The 16,119-nt window shown below is 35.5% G+C and overlaps 2 protein-coding genes across 3 annotated transcripts in view; both read left to right on the forward strand.

The window, feature by feature from the left end:
* Positions 1 to 1,333: 1,333 nt before the first annotated feature.
* Positions 1,334 to 8,128, forward strand: LOC111786769 (ATP-dependent Clp protease ATP-binding subunit ClpA homolog CD4B, chloroplastic-like). Of its 2 annotated transcripts, XM_023667007.1 has the most exons (10): positions 1,334 to 2,134; positions 2,879 to 2,994; positions 3,084 to 3,155; positions 3,249 to 3,299; positions 3,389 to 3,574; positions 4,839 to 5,054; positions 5,643 to 5,860; positions 6,204 to 6,279; positions 6,362 to 6,451; positions 6,663 to 8,128. In XM_023667007.1, the coding sequence occupies exons 1-10, from the start codon at positions 1,570 to 1,572 to the stop codon at positions 7,842 to 7,844; spliced, it is 2,772 nt and encodes a 923-aa protein (XP_023522775.1). In that variant the 5' UTR covers positions 1,334 to 1,569; the 3' UTR covers positions 7,845 to 8,128. The 2 variants fall into 2 exon arrangements, with proteins under 2 accessions (XP_023522775.1, XP_023522769.1); XM_023667001.1 differs by lacking the exon at positions 3,249 to 3,299 and having other exon boundaries at positions 3,084 to 3,206.
* A 2,081-nt stretch (positions 8,129 to 10,209) lies between these two features.
* LOC111786824 (E3 UFM1-protein ligase 1 homolog) overlaps positions 10,210 to 16,119 on the forward strand; it is a 12,329-nt gene continuing 6,419 nt past the window's right edge. Inside the window, exons 1-14 of the mRNA XM_023667046.1 lie at positions 10,210 to 10,478; positions 10,802 to 11,113; positions 11,193 to 11,459; positions 11,766 to 11,813; positions 12,634 to 12,699; positions 12,795 to 12,898; positions 13,179 to 13,272; positions 13,356 to 13,412; positions 13,962 to 14,400; positions 14,489 to 14,643; positions 14,796 to 14,861; positions 14,952 to 15,020; positions 15,113 to 15,205; positions 15,354 to 15,419. Of these exons, the coding sequence (XP_023522814.1) occupies positions 10,305 to 10,478; positions 10,802 to 11,113; positions 11,193 to 11,459; positions 11,766 to 11,813; positions 12,634 to 12,699; positions 12,795 to 12,898; positions 13,179 to 13,272; positions 13,356 to 13,412; positions 13,962 to 14,400; positions 14,489 to 14,643; positions 14,796 to 14,861; positions 14,952 to 15,020; positions 15,113 to 15,205; positions 15,354 to 15,419 (2,010 nt within the window). The 5' untranslated portion in view covers positions 10,210 to 10,304. The remainder of the gene's footprint in view (positions 10,479 to 10,801; positions 11,114 to 11,192; positions 11,460 to 11,765; positions 11,814 to 12,633; positions 12,700 to 12,794; positions 12,899 to 13,178; positions 13,273 to 13,355; positions 13,413 to 13,961; positions 14,401 to 14,488; positions 14,644 to 14,795; positions 14,862 to 14,951; positions 15,021 to 15,112; positions 15,206 to 15,353; positions 15,420 to 16,119) is intronic.

Consider the following 16,119-nt stretch of genomic DNA (forward strand, 5'->3'; position numbering starts at 1 on the left):
TTCTATATATATATAATCTAGATATCATAATATTATACCAAAATCAGTTTTATAATATTTAAATTTGATCCAGTAGAAACTAAATGTGTTTTTTAATAGAAATATATTGAAAAATGAAAATTTATCCATTAAAATATATATTTTTTTTTAAAGGATTGGTTTTTAAAATAATATAACATGAAAACGCGAAAAAATATATCTCATACAAAATCTGAGATCATATCCCCACGACAGTAAATGAGATTTTTTTTTTAGGATTGATTGAAACAGATAGGAGGATGGGAACGAGGAAAGCTTCTCCGTCCCCACTTCGCTCAGTGGACATCTCCAGCTATATCTTTAGGGTTTGGCTCCCCGTAACCCATATATTATAACTAAGTTGAATCAATAGTTCATGTTTATTGATTTTCCAATTTTTTTTTGGGTCATTTTACTTCTTTCGTTACTTAATTATATATGGTCAACCAAAACAAAGTAGTAACAGGTTCTTAGCATCCAAAGTATTAGAATTACGAGAAAAATCTAAAAATAATGATAATATTAATTACTTAGATGCTTTAGATTTAAAACAATTAATATGTCGAATCTTGTATAGAAATGTAGGGATTCATTGTGTGTACCCCTTTTAAAAGAGCTCGGGTAAGTTGGTATCTATGTCTAATTGAAAAGGAACAAAAATATGGAGCCCGACCTATTTAGTAAGTAGAAATGTTTCGAGTATAGTACCTAAACGAACAAATACAACAAAGTCTAAGAGAAGCAAAATATTCTTAAAATGCAACCACGACAATTGAATGAAACCCAACAAGTTTAGGTTGTCTTTATAAAACAATTCTAATATTTATAGTGTCGGAATTTGATGAGTAAATGTCTTCTAAGATAGATTAGGCCACGTTCTTCTAATGTAATACCTCATACCATAAGTTTCGTCGATATTATTCAGTAGAGTAAACAAAACATCTAGAAAAAAATGTCTTCCAATTTAGAGAAGTCACATCATTTAAAACCACTGACTTTATCAACTAAAAAGAAGTGAAAAAATTTGATCGTGAACATAATCTATTAATCACGAAGATCATCGTCAGCCTTTACAATATTTTTGATGCATAATATTATTTATTTATTTATTATTGGGAAAATGTGTAAAATTTTTGTGGTGGTTGGTTACATTGATGAAGATTTTGTTTTTTTTTTTTTTTTTATTAATTTAATTTAATTTAATTTAATTTAATTTAATTTTAAAGCCCAGCCACCAGAAGCCCACTAGCCCAACAATTTTACCGACTTATACAGCCCGATCCTTATAAAAAACGGAAAAGAAAAGGATAGAAATAAAGATATTGATTCCTAAATCTTGGATAGCCCTAACTCCGATTCAATCTCGTTCTCTCTCACGAGTCGCGATCACCCATCCGGCACCGGCTCCTGGTGGGCGGCCGCTGTTTCCTATCTCCCGTGTATCCACGTTAAAGGCGGTGGCCGTGGATTATTATTATTTAGCTAGCAGCAGCTCCTCTCAGGCTCCCAATAAATCTCTCTCTTTCTAAAAGCTGATACTTTGTGGACATCATGGCTGGAATTTTGGTTCAATCGACGAATGTTCCTGGTTTGGTTGGTGGAAGAAAGGGTCCTCCTGTAAGAGGATCAGGAAGCGGTAAACGGGCTGTTAAAATGATGTCTAGTGTACATGTGCCTGGTTTGAGGTTAAGAAGCTTCTCTGGACTTAGGGGGTCTAATTCGTTGGATAATATCTTGAAGAATGGACAAGATTTTCATTCGAAGATTGCCATTGCGATTTCTTCTAGGGGAGGAAAGGCTAGCAGATGTGTTCCAAGAGCCATGTTTGAGCGGTTCACTGAGAAGGCAATTAAAGTAATTATGCTTGCCCAGGAGGAAGCGAGGCGGCTTGGCCATAATTTTGTTGGCACAGAGCAGATCCTTTTGGGGCTTATTGGCGAAGGCACGGGTATTGCTGCTAAGGTTCTTAAATCTATGGGAATTAATCTTAAAGATGCACGTGTGGAGGTGGAGAAGATAATTGGTCGGGGCAGTGGATTTGTTGCTGTCGAAATTCCATTCACTCCTCGTGCAAAGCGTGTTTTGGAACTTTCTCTTGAGGAAGCTCGCCAACTCGGTAATACTTCTCTTCCCCCCTGCCCCTGGAAAATGAAAAAGATTCCTCCCTGAATTGTTATCGGTAGTAATTTTCTTAATAGTCTTGTTTCTTCATATAACACGGAGCTTCACCATCTAGCGCATCTTTGTGGTAATTAAGGGCTTGAATATTTGGTGGGTGTTTAACTTAAGATGTCCTGTGTCCAAAACTAGAATGTTTGTTAAAATTCTTCTTTTCTCCGAAGTTGTATGCGAGAGGTGGTGTTGGAGCACTAATAATCTTTCGATGAAGTATTAGGATGTGGCTTGATACCTCCTTGGATGANATCTTTCGATGAAGTATTAGGATGTGGCTTGATACCTCCTTGGCTGGATGTCATTTGAAGCATGATATTGGTATTATGCTTGGTTAGCATTTTCATAGTAATATCTAATTTCATTTTCAACTGGTAAAATTTACACATTTCACCATTTTTTTTCCCGCAAAATATATAACCATTTATTTTTCTAATTTATTTCATGTTGTTTAAAATGTTTTAATTTAGTCCCTTGCGTTTGGTCTTGATGTTCAAACTGGCTGATAATTTTTTTAGCAAGTTTATACAAAAATTTCGGACAAATTAGGCCTGTTATGAGACAAGAATCATAATTTAACCTCTTAAAAGTCTGAAGGGGCGTGTCTCTGTGTTTGTGTTTTTGTTTGCTGAATGTTGTTGGACTTCTTAACATTGTATTGACTACTAAACTTGCATGAATTTTTCAGGCCACAATTATATTGGGTCAGAGCACTTGCTTCTAGGACTACTTCGTGAAGGTGAGGGTGTTGCAGCTCGTGTTCTTGAAAATTTAGGTGCTGATCCCACCAACATTCGGACTCAGGCAAGAATTTCGTCCTGACATTATACATTTAGTTTATCTGAGGCAAACATTTTAACTTTAGCACCACAATTTATAAATTGAGTGAACAGGTTATTCGAATGGTGGGTGAGAGCACGGAGGCTGTTGGTGCTGGTGTTGGAGGAGGGACCAGTGGGAACAAAATGCCAACTCTGGAAGAGTATGGGACAAACTTAACCAAGCTGGCAGAGGAGGTACTTTGGAAATATTTTTTANGAGGGACCAGTGGGAACAAAATGCCAACTCTGGAAGAGTATGGAACAAACTTAACCAAGCTGGCAGAGGAGGTACTTTGGAAATATATTTTCTGTGTCGCTAGACAAGTAGTTGTTTCTTCCTGTAAACACAGGTTCTAATATCAGTTTCTTGTCTATAGGGTAAACTGGATCCTGTTGTTGGTAGGCAGCAGCAAATAGAACGTGTCACCCAAATTCTCGGTCGGCGGACAAAAAATAATCCTTGCCTCATTGGTGAACCTGGTGTTGGGAAAACTGCTATTGCTGAAGGTCTGGCTCAAAGGATTGCTAATGGGGACGTTCCTGAAACAATAGAAGGGAAGAAGGTTAATTTATTATTATTTCTTTACTCTTACTAGCCCCTTCTCTTAGAATTCAATGAAATACCTCGTTATGTGTTGAACATCAATTGTTGGTGTCCTTGATGTTAAAACAGCAACCTTTANTTATTATTTCTTTACTCTTACTAGCCCCTTCTCTTAGAATTCAATGAAATACCTCGTTATGTGTTCAACATCAATTGTTGGTGTCCTTGATGTTAAAACAGCAACCTTTATTGCATCCAGCCATGCTTTCTTCTCTTGAAAATTTGGAAAAGAAGGAACTTTAGGAAGTTAGATAATAATAGGGCTAGAGAAAGGGTGTGGCATTTGGTTTTATTTATTCTGTGAGCCTGTATTGGTGTCTTCTTGCAGTTTCTCGCATGGTGCACTTTTTAGTTTAGAGCTGGGAAAAGTGGTGCTAATTAAGAAACTGGGAAAAGAGTAAATCATGTCTTCGAACTTTTATTTGTATAGCTGTACTCCCTTATATGATCGATTTACTTTGTGGTGTAGGAAACATTTGTCTGGGGATGGTACAATGTTAGAATTACCCAGTACAAGCCTAAAGAGTTGGGAATAAAAACAGTATACTTTCAGTAACTAGCATGGGTGTTACGTACTGTAGAGATCCTTTGGTGGTCTTTAAACACTAAACATATTTTAGATTATGATAAATTGTACTACCTTTTCATGATATTAGTTGTCCTTTTGTAGGGTTAGGACATCTAGCCCCTCTTTTTGTTGCCACTCATTTGCCTATATACTGATTTGATGCTACTGTTAGAAGTCTTGCTGTGATTGTTGGAAAGTGTTTTTTTTTTACAATATTATTATTTAGTCTATTCAGCCTTTTTAGCGAATACGTTAGATTTTATTTTCTTGATGGTAATTTTTTGATCAAATATCTAAATTCTAAACCTGTGATACTAATATTTCTAGTATGATATTCATATTATTTTCTCAATATTATAAATTTTTATGCAATTTCCATGAAGCCACATGCTGAATGGTATCTTGCATTCTTTATAGAAAAAGGTGATTCGCGTTTATGTAAGTAACTATCTTATCATACATTCATACAAGCCATAATTATATTTAAGCAGTAAGCTGCACTTTGTTATGGTGACAAGTACCAGAAACACCGTAGGCCTTTTTATATGGCTTTACTTGAATTAAAATGGTCTTTAGTTCTGCTGGTCAGCAAGCTCTGGCAATTGTTTGGAATCGTATATTTATTGAGGTAATTATTTAAAATTTTCTGCTGCAGGTTATAACCTTGGATATGGGCCTTCTTGTTGCTGGCACAAAATATCGTGGAGAGTTTGAGGAAAGATTGAAGAAATTGATGGAGGAAATAAAACAAAGTGATGAGATTATCCTTTTTATTGATGAGGTGCATACATTAATTGGAGCAGGGGCTGCAGAAGGAGCTATTGATGCAGCAAACATATTAAAACCAGCCCTTGCTAGGGGTGAACTGCAGGTAATCTTCGAGANAAAAAAAAAAAAAAAAAAAGAAAAAAAAAAGAAAAAAAAAAGAAACAACAAAGAAGGCCAAAACAGCTTAAGAGGCTGGGGTCCCAGAAAAGAAAGCTATTGCATGAAGGTCTTCCACTCTAGGTTTATGAAAAAAAATTGTGATTACTGAACAATTATTTGTGAAGGACACATCAACACGAGGTCATTTTATTGATAAGGTCACAGAAACAATATATGGATTTCTCTTTCTTGTGAAATTTTTGTGGTTTCTTTACATATGAGCCACGTAAAAGCACCACTGGCACACCTTTAAAGATCTCTAGCNATATGGATTTCTCTTTCTTGTGAAATTTTTGTGGTTTCTTTACCATATGAGCCACGTAAAAGCACCACTGGCACACCTTTAAAGATCTCTAGCTTTCCTTTCTACCAAAGAGCTTTAAATGACTAAATCTTCAAATGCTTATGAGTTTTTAACAATACATGCCGGTAGTTTTCAATCATTGTTATCCTTAAATGTTGCTTGTAAATTTAGACGTCTTAATTCCTTACTCCTAGTGTTACTGAATTATCTGGTTCTCTACTTTTGCAGTGCATTGGAGCTACAACTCTGGATGAATACAGAAAACACATTGAAAAAGACCCAGCCTTAGAAAGGCGATTTCAGCCGGTCAAAGTGCCGGAACCATCTGTGGATGAAACCATACAGATTTTGAAAGGCCTTAGAGAGCGCTATGAAATCCACCACAAACTTCGTTACACAGATGAAGCATTAGAAGCTGCTGCGCAGCTGTCATACCAGTACATCAGGTATGATTCATTGATTTGCAAGAAAGTATTTAGCTAATTGAAGAAAGAAAAGCTATGTGATGTTTAATATCCACTAGTTCTACCCCCTTCATTATCGACTGTTTTGGTTTTATAAAGATTTGATAGCATTGATGAAGTCCACGTCTCTGAATAGATTAGATAAGCATGATAACGTGTTCAAAATTATTGCCTTCACATTTCTATACATCATGATAGTATTGACTTGTGTAATTGATGGATTGCCTTTTCATGTCTGTGCTCCGATATAGTTGGGTAAGATTGTAGTTGCTTTCGTGATCAGTTTGTGGAAGATGTGTTTTGATGGATAACTGTAAAATTGCAGTGATCGATTCTTGCCTGATAAGGCAATTGATTTGATTGATGAAGCAGGATCCCGAGTTCGCCTTCGTCATGCTCAGGTATGTTCTCATCATCCTTGCAATTTCTCCAATCCCCTTGTGTTCCTACACAATTTTGTTACATTTTTAATTTTATTTGCAGCTACCTGAGGAAGCTAGGGAGCTTGAGAAAGAGCTCAGGCAGATTACAAAGGAGAAGAATGAGGCTGTTCGAAGTCAAGATTTCGAGAAGGTAATTCTATTCTTTCTAATTTTTCTCCCCTGTTATTCTCAGCATCTTATGGTTTAGTTTGCTGAAACTGCATGTTGGTGCTCTTTTTTCTGGGTTTTTCAATGAATGATCAAGTGGGAGCAATATCCAAATATTTGGTCTTTGCCTTGCCATTTTAGAAGTTGATAGAACTATAGTGAATGAAATTTTAGTTAACTTTTACTTAAAACAGGCTGGAGAATTTCGTGATAGAGAAATGGAACTGAAGACTAAGATCTCTGCTCTAATAGACAAGGGCAAGGAGATGAGCAAGGCAGAAAGTGAGGCAGGAGACGTAGGCCCCGTTGTGACCGAAGTTGATATTCAGCATATTGTCTCCTCCTGGACTGGCATTCCTGTTGAGAAAGTATCTACAGATGAATCTGACCGCCTCCTCAAAATGGAAGAGACTCTCCATAAGAGAGTCATTGGTCAAGATGAAGCAGTTGTAGCCATCAGTCGTGCGATACGCCGAGCTCGTGTTGGACTCAAGAATCCCAATCGTCCCATTGCAAGCTTTATATTTTCTGGGCCAACTGGGGTTGGTAAATCTGAGTTAGCAAAAGCATTGGCCGCATACTATTTTGGCTCTGAAGAAGCAATGATTCGTCTTGACATGAGTGAATTTATGGAAAGGCATACTGTCTCCAAGCTCATTGGTTCGCCCCCTGGTTATGTTGGTTACACAGAGGGCGGTCAGTTAACAGAGGCCGTTCGTCGTCGTCCTTACACAGTGGTGCTCTTTGACGAGATTGAAAAGGCTCATCCTGATGTGTTCAACATGATGCTTCAAATTCTAGAGGATGGAAGGTTGACAGACAGCAAGGGCAGAACAGTAGACTTCAAGAATACACTTCTGATTATGACATCAAACGTGGGAAGCAGTGTAATAGAGAAGGGAGGCCGCAGAATAGGGTTCGACCTTGATTACGACGAGAAGGATAGTAGCTATAACCGTATCAAGAGCTTGGTGACGGAGGAACTGAAACAATACTTCAGGCCAGAGTTTTTGAACAGGTTGGACGAGATGATTGTGTTCCGTCAGCTCACAAAACTGGAGGTGAAGGAGATCTCAGACATAATGCTGAAGGAGGTGTTCGAAAGATTAAAAGTAAAAGAAATTGAACTTCAAGTGACAGAGAGATTTAGAGACAGGGTGGTTGATGAAGGATACAACCCAAGCTACGGTGCGAGACCATTGAGAAGGGCAATCATGAGACTCTTGGAGGACAGCATGGCCGAGAAGATGCTAGCAAGGGAGATCAAGGAGGGGGACTCAGTAATTGTGGATGTTGATTCAGAAGGAAACGTGACAGTGCTCAACGGTAGCAGTGGAGCTGCTCCCGAGTCTTTGGCGGATGCTATCCCTGTGTAACGTGTAAAGGTATATGCACATTTTATTTGATAGAGATTATAATAACTATCATATCATATTATTTTACCAGTTACGAAATGAAATGTATTTCCATCTTATTATCTCATGGATTGTACTTGTATAGTCTATAATTCTAACTGGATGGATGGCCACGGCTGGTGTAGTGGATCTGGAAGTGTGTAATTGATTTATTACTTCTCTTCTTCCACGTTGTATTTCACAAATGAATGGCTATTTCCACTGCGAGGATTGGCATTGACTTCGCAGACTTTGTTAGAATAAAATAACAATGCCTTAAAGATCATACAGATTGCATTCCTGAGCACAAATTTTCACTATGGCACTTCTCACCACCCTTCTTTCAACCGTCATATGAACAACACATTTCACATAGAAAGGGTTTTGGGCTGTTCATGTGTCTCGCACTCCATCGACCTAGATGATGAGGATGACTCGATGCCCCATGATGTTATGGAGCGTATGGGGTTGAGTCTGTGTGGAGTACATGATGACAATTCTGGGGGATAGTTTTGATAGAGCAAGGGATAAGAATCCATCCATTGTCTTAAATTCGATCTAAACTAAAAAGACCAACCTATCTTCGGGGGTCTAAGTAGAAACACCTATCGACTTGTGGATGTTTTCATACGACCAAGAGTACTATGTCTCCGTGAATTAAAGTTAGAGTTCAAGAGGTGCTATGAACTGAGCTGATTAGTTTCAAAGTCACTCCACGTAATAAAAGGGTGTTGGAAAAGGAGAAAAACGTTTGCCATAGAATTGAAAAAATTTGAGAGGAAAAATGAACTAAGATGAAAATAAATTGAATAAGTTTCTCATGGATGTCCCTTTTTAAAAGGGGTGATGAAATGCCAAGGGAAGCCATATCAATGGGAAATAAACTTATATAAGTTTCCACGACAAGCCTAAGTAAGCGATCGAAGAAGATACTTTAATTCTCAATTAGGTAAATCTTGTAGTGTCAAATTCAAGAATAGGGGACAATTGTTGGGGTGAAATAGGCTGAAACCCACCGAGAGTAAAAGACCAAAGTCCAAGAAGTGATCTCGAAAGTTAGTCAAGCTTGAGGGATCAACCTCCACAAGTGTTAAACAAGGACGGGACTTTCGAGATTGACCCCATGGGAGTCGGCCAAAACATTATAATTGATCCCAAACATTATAATTGATCCCATCGGTTGAGAAGATTAAGGTTTGAGTAGGTTTGAGTTTTGGCAACAATTTTCCCAAACATTATAATTGATCCCATCTGTTGAGAAGATTAAGGTTTGAGTTATGGCAACAATTTGAGGAATGAATTGGTCCAGTAATGACCCAACCTTTACCTTATCATGGATTCAAAAATAAAGTTCAAAGTTTCCGTTTATGTCGTTTTACAAAGTTTGAGTTTGAAATGACAAGAATCTAAAAGAAATATAAACGAATCAAGAGGAAAAAAGTTATTGAGTCTCTCGACCAACGATTAAGTTCCTTCAATGAACGTCTCTTCCTTTTCAGCCAAGTCAACATTCCGTTCAAGGAACTAGTTTGTAAACTCTTGAATCAAATTTATATTAAATGAAATGATCATTTTTAATTTTTCTTTCTAAATTTTCTAAATTAAAGATGTTATGTCATTGCTCACATCTATACCAACCTCTCAAGGACTTAAAATTTTCTAAATTAGAAAGATTTGACTGGATTGAGTATGAAGATGGTACGACTTTCAAGTCACTTTGACTCATGAACAAAATTTTATCGAGAGTTTTAAAGGAAAAAATGTTTCTTTTGTTGAGATTTTCGACTTTGATGATCTTGATGATATAGAAGGGTTTCATCTCTTGAACTTCCATTCCAATTTACTTCAATTTATAATTTATTTATGTTTATGAGCTTATTATTTTTTTTTTCTCATTTAAAAATTTAAAAGGTATCGAAATTATGCGAGTCATTCCAGCATAATTTGTTTTCACTCATATGTATTCTAAGAAAAATTACAGGAATCCCGTTCCGATCCCTACAAAAATAAATGAGAAATTTCACAGAGATAGAGAATGAAATAGGTGACTCTTGTCTCCGCTCCACCTTATAGACATTTCTAATTATTATAGTAAATTGATATATTTTAGAATTTGTATATAAAACATATTAGTTACAGAGTAAATATACTAAATTCATTTACTGATAGCTTCTTAAAGTATAATGGTTTAATTAGTCAATTAACCATTTTGATTAATATATTATTATAAAATAATGTATCGAAGACCAGAGTAATATTTATTTTATTTTTTAAAAATGTAATATTTAAATTTATAAAGAAGTGTTTTAATTAATTAATTAATTACAAATATTATAGATATTGAAAAAGTATCCCAAAATTCAATTTCAATTCCCTTGTCGAGCTCCCTCTGTCTGTGTGCTTGGCTCGATTTCTGGTGCGCTCCGTCATCCCAAAGCCAACATGGACGATGAATTGCTGGAACTTCAGAGACAGTTCGAATTCGCGCAACAAGCGAAATCAAGCATTCGATTATCGGAAAGAAACGTCGTTGAATTGGTCCAAAAGCTTCAAGAGCTTCGTATCCTTGATTTTGAGCTCCTTCACACCGTCACTGGCAAAGAATACATCACTCCTGTACGATTGTGTCTTTCTCTAATCGCAGATAATTTCTTCAATCATTTACTTGTTAATCGCCTAAGACATACAATTTAATTCCCGATATATATGTGATTCTGTTGAACTGATGAATATAATTGAAACTTTGTTAACTTCTTCAAACGGTACGATTTTAAGCTGTTTGGTTTGTTTTTGCCCCCGCCCTGCAAGAAGCCCAGTTCTTGAAATGTAGGATATATGGCAGTATGGACTTAGGATGTCATTTTGTAATTTATTTTAGCTCAATACCAGTGCATTATGAGCTGCAGCTTTTGTTGTTCTAATGCCTTTTAATACAACAGGAGCACCTAAGGCGTGAAATATTGGCTGAGATTGAGAAGTTAGGACGCATTTCTTTGATAGATCTTGCGGATACTATTGGTGTGGATCTATACTATGTCGAGAAGCAAGCCGAACAGATCATATCTGATGATCCACGACTTATGTTGATTCAAGGGGAAATAATATCTCAATCTTATTGGGATTCTGTGGCAGAAGAAATAAATGAGCGGCTTCAGGAATCTAGTCAAATTGCTTTGGCTGAAATTGCTGCAGAGTTACAAGTTGGTTCAGAATTGCTTGCATCCATGTTGGATCAACGGCTTGGGACGCTGGTAATTTCTTCTCAACTATTATGATCAGCCAAATTTAGTGTAAGGAGGAAAGTGTTTCACTGTGATTTTGTTGATTTAGGTAAAAGGTAGGCTTGAAGGAGGTCAGCTGTATACCCCAGCATATGTTGCACGGGTTTCTTCCATGGTTCGCGGTGCTACCAGAGCTATTACTGTTCCTACAAATTTAACTGTAATATGGAGCTCTTTACAGCAACTATTGCAAGGAATTAATGGAGCTAGTGGTATAGCCGTTGATGCTTCATTCTTCCAGTCTCTTTTTAATGGACTTGTGAAGGAAAATGAGATTCTTGGATCACTTCGTGCAGGTGTTCATTGGACACCAAATGTATGCGACCTTTAACTTTCAATTTGTGCTTATTTGCAGTTCTTTTTCTTCTTGTCAAATGCTTATTTGCAGTTCAGATTATTTTCTACTGATCATAGTAGTTATTTGTAATTATAATAGGGAAAAAAAACAAAACAAAACAAAAACAAAGAGAGGGCTCTCAGAGTGTTGGCAAAGGAGAGGAAAGGGAAAGAATTTGGGTTTATAAGAGAATAGATATGGCAGCAGTTATAGATTTTCTTAGTTCTTCATTTATCTTCTAAAAGCTAATGTAGTTGTTCGCTTTAATGTGAAACCATAATGCAGATATTTTCCATTGCTCAGAAAGAATGTGTAGACTCTTTCTTTTCACAGGTATGGAACTCATATCATTCTTCTGTGTTTATGTTGTGGAATTACGAACATGGATTTCTTTCTCATTTATAGAATTAAGTTTGTTTATCAAAATCATTTAAAAGTAATCATTGGCTTTCTTCATGATACTCTGAATGATGAAGCGTATGTAAAAGATTTGATTTTCATCCATGCTTCTATATGAATATCTTTAATTGCTCTCCTTAGTTTAGGTCCAGTAGATAACCATTTTATAACTTCTTTTAGCATTGGCGTGGGAAGATGCCTTCATCTTTCCTTTCCTTTTTTGTAATTTTATGATATTGATAAATGTTTGTTATTCTTAATTTAAATAAGCATGTGTAGAGATTATACACATTTTATAGTCAGTCAAGTGCCTAATATTATTTATCACAACTATACATAAATCCTACTAAGATATGTACGTATATTATCATCGTCCAGTATCCTAATCTTTAAAATATAGGTGCTGTAATGCATGATACAAATACTATTTTATGTATTAGTTGAGTTCTTATTAATATTTTGCTTTAATTTTTTTCTTCTCATGCTCTCTGCTTTCTTTTTCTCTCTCCACCTCCGNAAAAAAAAAAAAAAAAAAAAAAAAAAAAAAGGAAGTTGTATGTAACGTGAGTTTTTCATTTTTATCCAAAAAATAGAAAAAAGTACAGCATCTCATTTTCGTCTAGAACCATTGGCACTTTTGCAAGAAGTAATTGTGGCTGTAACTGGAGAAGTTGGGGCCTTGAAGTGCTTCTGGAAATATTTTGCCTCAGTAATACTATGTTCTAATTTATGCTATTTCTTTATTTTTATACAGAATTCCATTATTAGCTATGAGTTTCTGCGAAAACTTGGAGTTCCCAACCCCATTCAGTTCTTGCAGGTATTTTATTCTTTTATCTTGATTTTGTGCATTAAAATAATGGAATTTCTGTGCTTACATCATAAACTTGTGATAGAGATCTTGCTTGATTCTAGTCCAGATATCCTGATGGCATACCTTTAAGTACTACATTCATTCACCCTTCAATAGTTGAAATGTTGGATTCTACTGTTGAGGATATCCTTGAGCGTGGTAGCTGGTAAGGATTATCTTGTTGTAATATAGTTAGCTCGCCTTTTGTATATGTTGTTCATAAAGAATTGGAACTTATTTCATTTTAAAATATTGCTTAGATCTTTAAATACTGAAAGATGACCGGAACTTGGTAGGAATGTTTTACGATAGACTTTCCTTTAATCACAACTCATTCATAAATGAGTAATTTACCTTTTATGCAAACAATTGTGCGCATGTTCTTATATCAATACTCAGAATAGTGTTTGCAATGCTTTCCCTACATTTATTTTCTAATGTTGCAGGACCAATTCTCTTCTTGTACTTCCTTCATCATTTGAGCCCCAAGATGCATCTAAAGTTTTGTTATCATGCCCATCTGTTCGGGTTTCTTTAAAGGTGAGTATAATTGCAAAGTTGTGTTATTGCTCATTTAATGACACGGGGAATTTTAAGACTGCCTTGTTCATCTTGCTTTGCAGTCTAATGATGCTCTCATATTTGGTGATTCATTTATATTCAGCAATATTTTTATCAAGGTATGCCTTTTTATTATATAATTTTGTTGTCATTCAGTTTCATAAAAAGAACCTACGGATTCCTTCCATCTTCTTTGAATTTGAGTTGTAGTTCATTACTAGATGCTAGTTGTGTACTAGCATACAATCAGTCAACTAGTCTTGTCAGGATGGCTAGGTTTCATGCTGGTAAGGTGCTTGGAGAGTTCGGAGCGGGAGGGGGGCAAGGTTGTGGTTTTTACATGTTAACTTGTGAGGTTGATTGTTGAATGGACTTTATTGACCATTTTGCATGTCTTGTGCGTGGCATTGTAGATCTTGTCATCAGACTTTGATTTGACCTATATTCTCTCCTTTGCCTCTTATCTCTCTCTTGTACAATATTAGAAGTTTGAATTTGTAGCCATATCACAGTATTATTTGAAATAAGTGATCAAATTTCCAAGTTGATAATGGATAATGATTTGTGAGAAGTAACATAAAACTCATGCGGAACATTGAAAGAACTCTTGAACCTAATTTCACTCTTTAAATTGGTTTATTAAACAATCTTGTATTTGTATAAACCAGGATCTGTATGCTAGCATGGAGAAAGAGATGGAAACCATAAATGTCCCAGGATCTTCTATAGGCACCTTTTCTGGAGATTCACTAAGCAGTAGTAAATTTCAAACTGATCCAAGCATGTTTTCTGAGTCAATTGAAATGGGAAATAATAGCGGTAGAACTGGAGAGATTATGGAGAAAAGGTCAAAGAAAAAGAAGGGTAAATCAACTGGAAATACTCAATCTACAGCTGCTGAAAGTGCTCTGGATGATCAGGAACCTTCAACTAAATCCAAGAAAAACCAGAGGAAAGCTAAGGCTTCATCCTCTGTGCAAGTGGCAGAGACTAAAGCAGGGGGTAAAAAGGAGTCAGTTAAAACCAAAGAGAATGATATTTATTACCCTACTGAAGAATGGGTTATTGAGAAGATCAAGACACTGATACCTGATCTTGAGGAACATGGTTGTAAACTTGTTTTGAGTGGAATTCAATATTTTATAATAATTTGCATACATCGCAGTTCTTATTCTGACATACTAAATTATAATAGGCATAGATGATCCTGCAATAATCCTCCAACCTCTGGTAAATCATCTTAGACCTATGCTGAACAATTCATGGAGAGAGAGGAGGAAGACATTATTTTCAGAAAATGCAGAGAAAATGAAACGCTTACTTGACAATACCCAACAGAAACTTGATGAGGTAAATACAGTTATATTACTCTATGTTGGTGGTGATTTGAACATTGCATTCATTCTGTTTTTAGTGGGTAATGAGTTTAAGAAGCTTATGATATATTATTCAAAACCTACCCAGAAGAAACTGTATTGCTAAGCTTGCGTTTTCCTGTGCAGTCTTTCTTAAATTTGCAGCTATATGGAAAAGCTTTAGATTTATTTGAAGATGACCAGTCAATATCTGTAAGTAAAACGTTTGGTAAACAATTTTTGAAAAGATGTACATGTGAACTGGGTATAAACACAAAAGAGATATTTGGTAATGCTTTACAGGTCATTTTGCACCGGCATTTGCTAAGAACAACAGCTGCACCGATTGTGGATATGCTTTTTCATAACTTGGTGAAGTTATATATTTTTCTTTTTATAGTACAAATTGAATCCAGAGTGAATGATGGGATAATGATTATTTGTACTATGAATTTCTAATGTAGGATTTGCACAACAAGTTGAAGAATGGAATTGAAGTTGCCGAATTGCAGAACTCTGAACCAGTCTCACTTAGTACTGGAGAAAGAACTACAATTGTATGGAAAAAAAGCTTTACATGATATAACTGTTAAAAAAAGGATGAATTATCATGGTTTTTCTTTCTTTTGAAACCTCTAAAAAACTTGGCCTTGTTTCCAAAAAGTGATATGCTCACAGTTGTAATTGTGTATCTTTGCATTTTAGGCCAAGAGCTTTCCTGGATCTCTGTCAAGTAAGGCTGTTACTGTAGCTGAAGCTTTGGAAGGGAAGGTAAGTCATCGATTATTAAGAGGATAGTGCTTTTTGTGCATGTAATCATATTTTTTCCCTTAAAGGAAACTGTTGTTGATAATGATAATGTTTTTCAATTACCTTCGTACTTCGGAAAACTGTTCGACAGACAATATTTCATATTTCTGCTTCCATATGCTCTATTTCTCTATTTTTACTTCCCTTCAAAGGTATTGCTAGTTAGAGTTAGTACGCAATTAAAAATATTAGTTAGGGTTGTTTCTTCAACAATTTGATGCAGAAGATAATCCATCAATGAATAATAGAACATGTTGCATTGCTAATCTGGACAATTGATTAATGCATATTTTTGACAAAAAAAAGTCAAAGGGTTTGAATCCCACCCCTATATATTATTGAATTATATATGTGTGTGTCTGTGTGTGCTGCTTTAATCTGTATCAATTGGAGTTGCTTTTTCAATCCTGAACAACCCTAAATGTTTAGGGTCTGCGTTTTTTTGTTCTTTTGTACTTCCATTTATGAAATTTGGTTTCTTTATTAAGAAAATCACGTTATCTTTCCAGCACTCCTATTTCTTTCTTAATCGACTATTTTAGTTACAATATTTGTTTTCTTTATTTTTTTTTCAATGAAAGTATAGTTTCTCAAAAAAAAAAAAAAAAAAAAAAAAAAAAAAAAAAAAAAAAAAAAAAAAAAAAAAAAAAAAAAAAAAAAA

This window comes from Cucurbita pepo, chromosome LG02 (genome assembly GCF_002806865.2).
Source record: "Cucurbita pepo subsp. pepo cultivar mu-cu-16 chromosome LG02, ASM280686v2, whole genome shotgun sequence".
Classification (NCBI taxonomy): domain Eukaryota; kingdom Viridiplantae; phylum Streptophyta; class Magnoliopsida; order Cucurbitales; family Cucurbitaceae; genus Cucurbita; species Cucurbita pepo.

Coding starts and splice junctions, on each gene's coding strand:
- LOC111786769 (XM_023667001.1), top strand. CDS start 1,570: ATGGCTGGAATTTTGGTTCAATCGACGAATGTTCCTGGTTTGGTTGGT. Junction 2,135..2,878: donor TGAGGAAGCTCGCCAACTCG/GTAATACTTCTC, acceptor TGAATTTTTCAG/GCCACAATTATATTGGGTCA. Junction 2,995..3,083: donor CCACCAACATTCGGACTCAG/GCAAGAATTTCG, acceptor TTGAGTGAACAG/GTTATTCGAATGGTGGGTGA.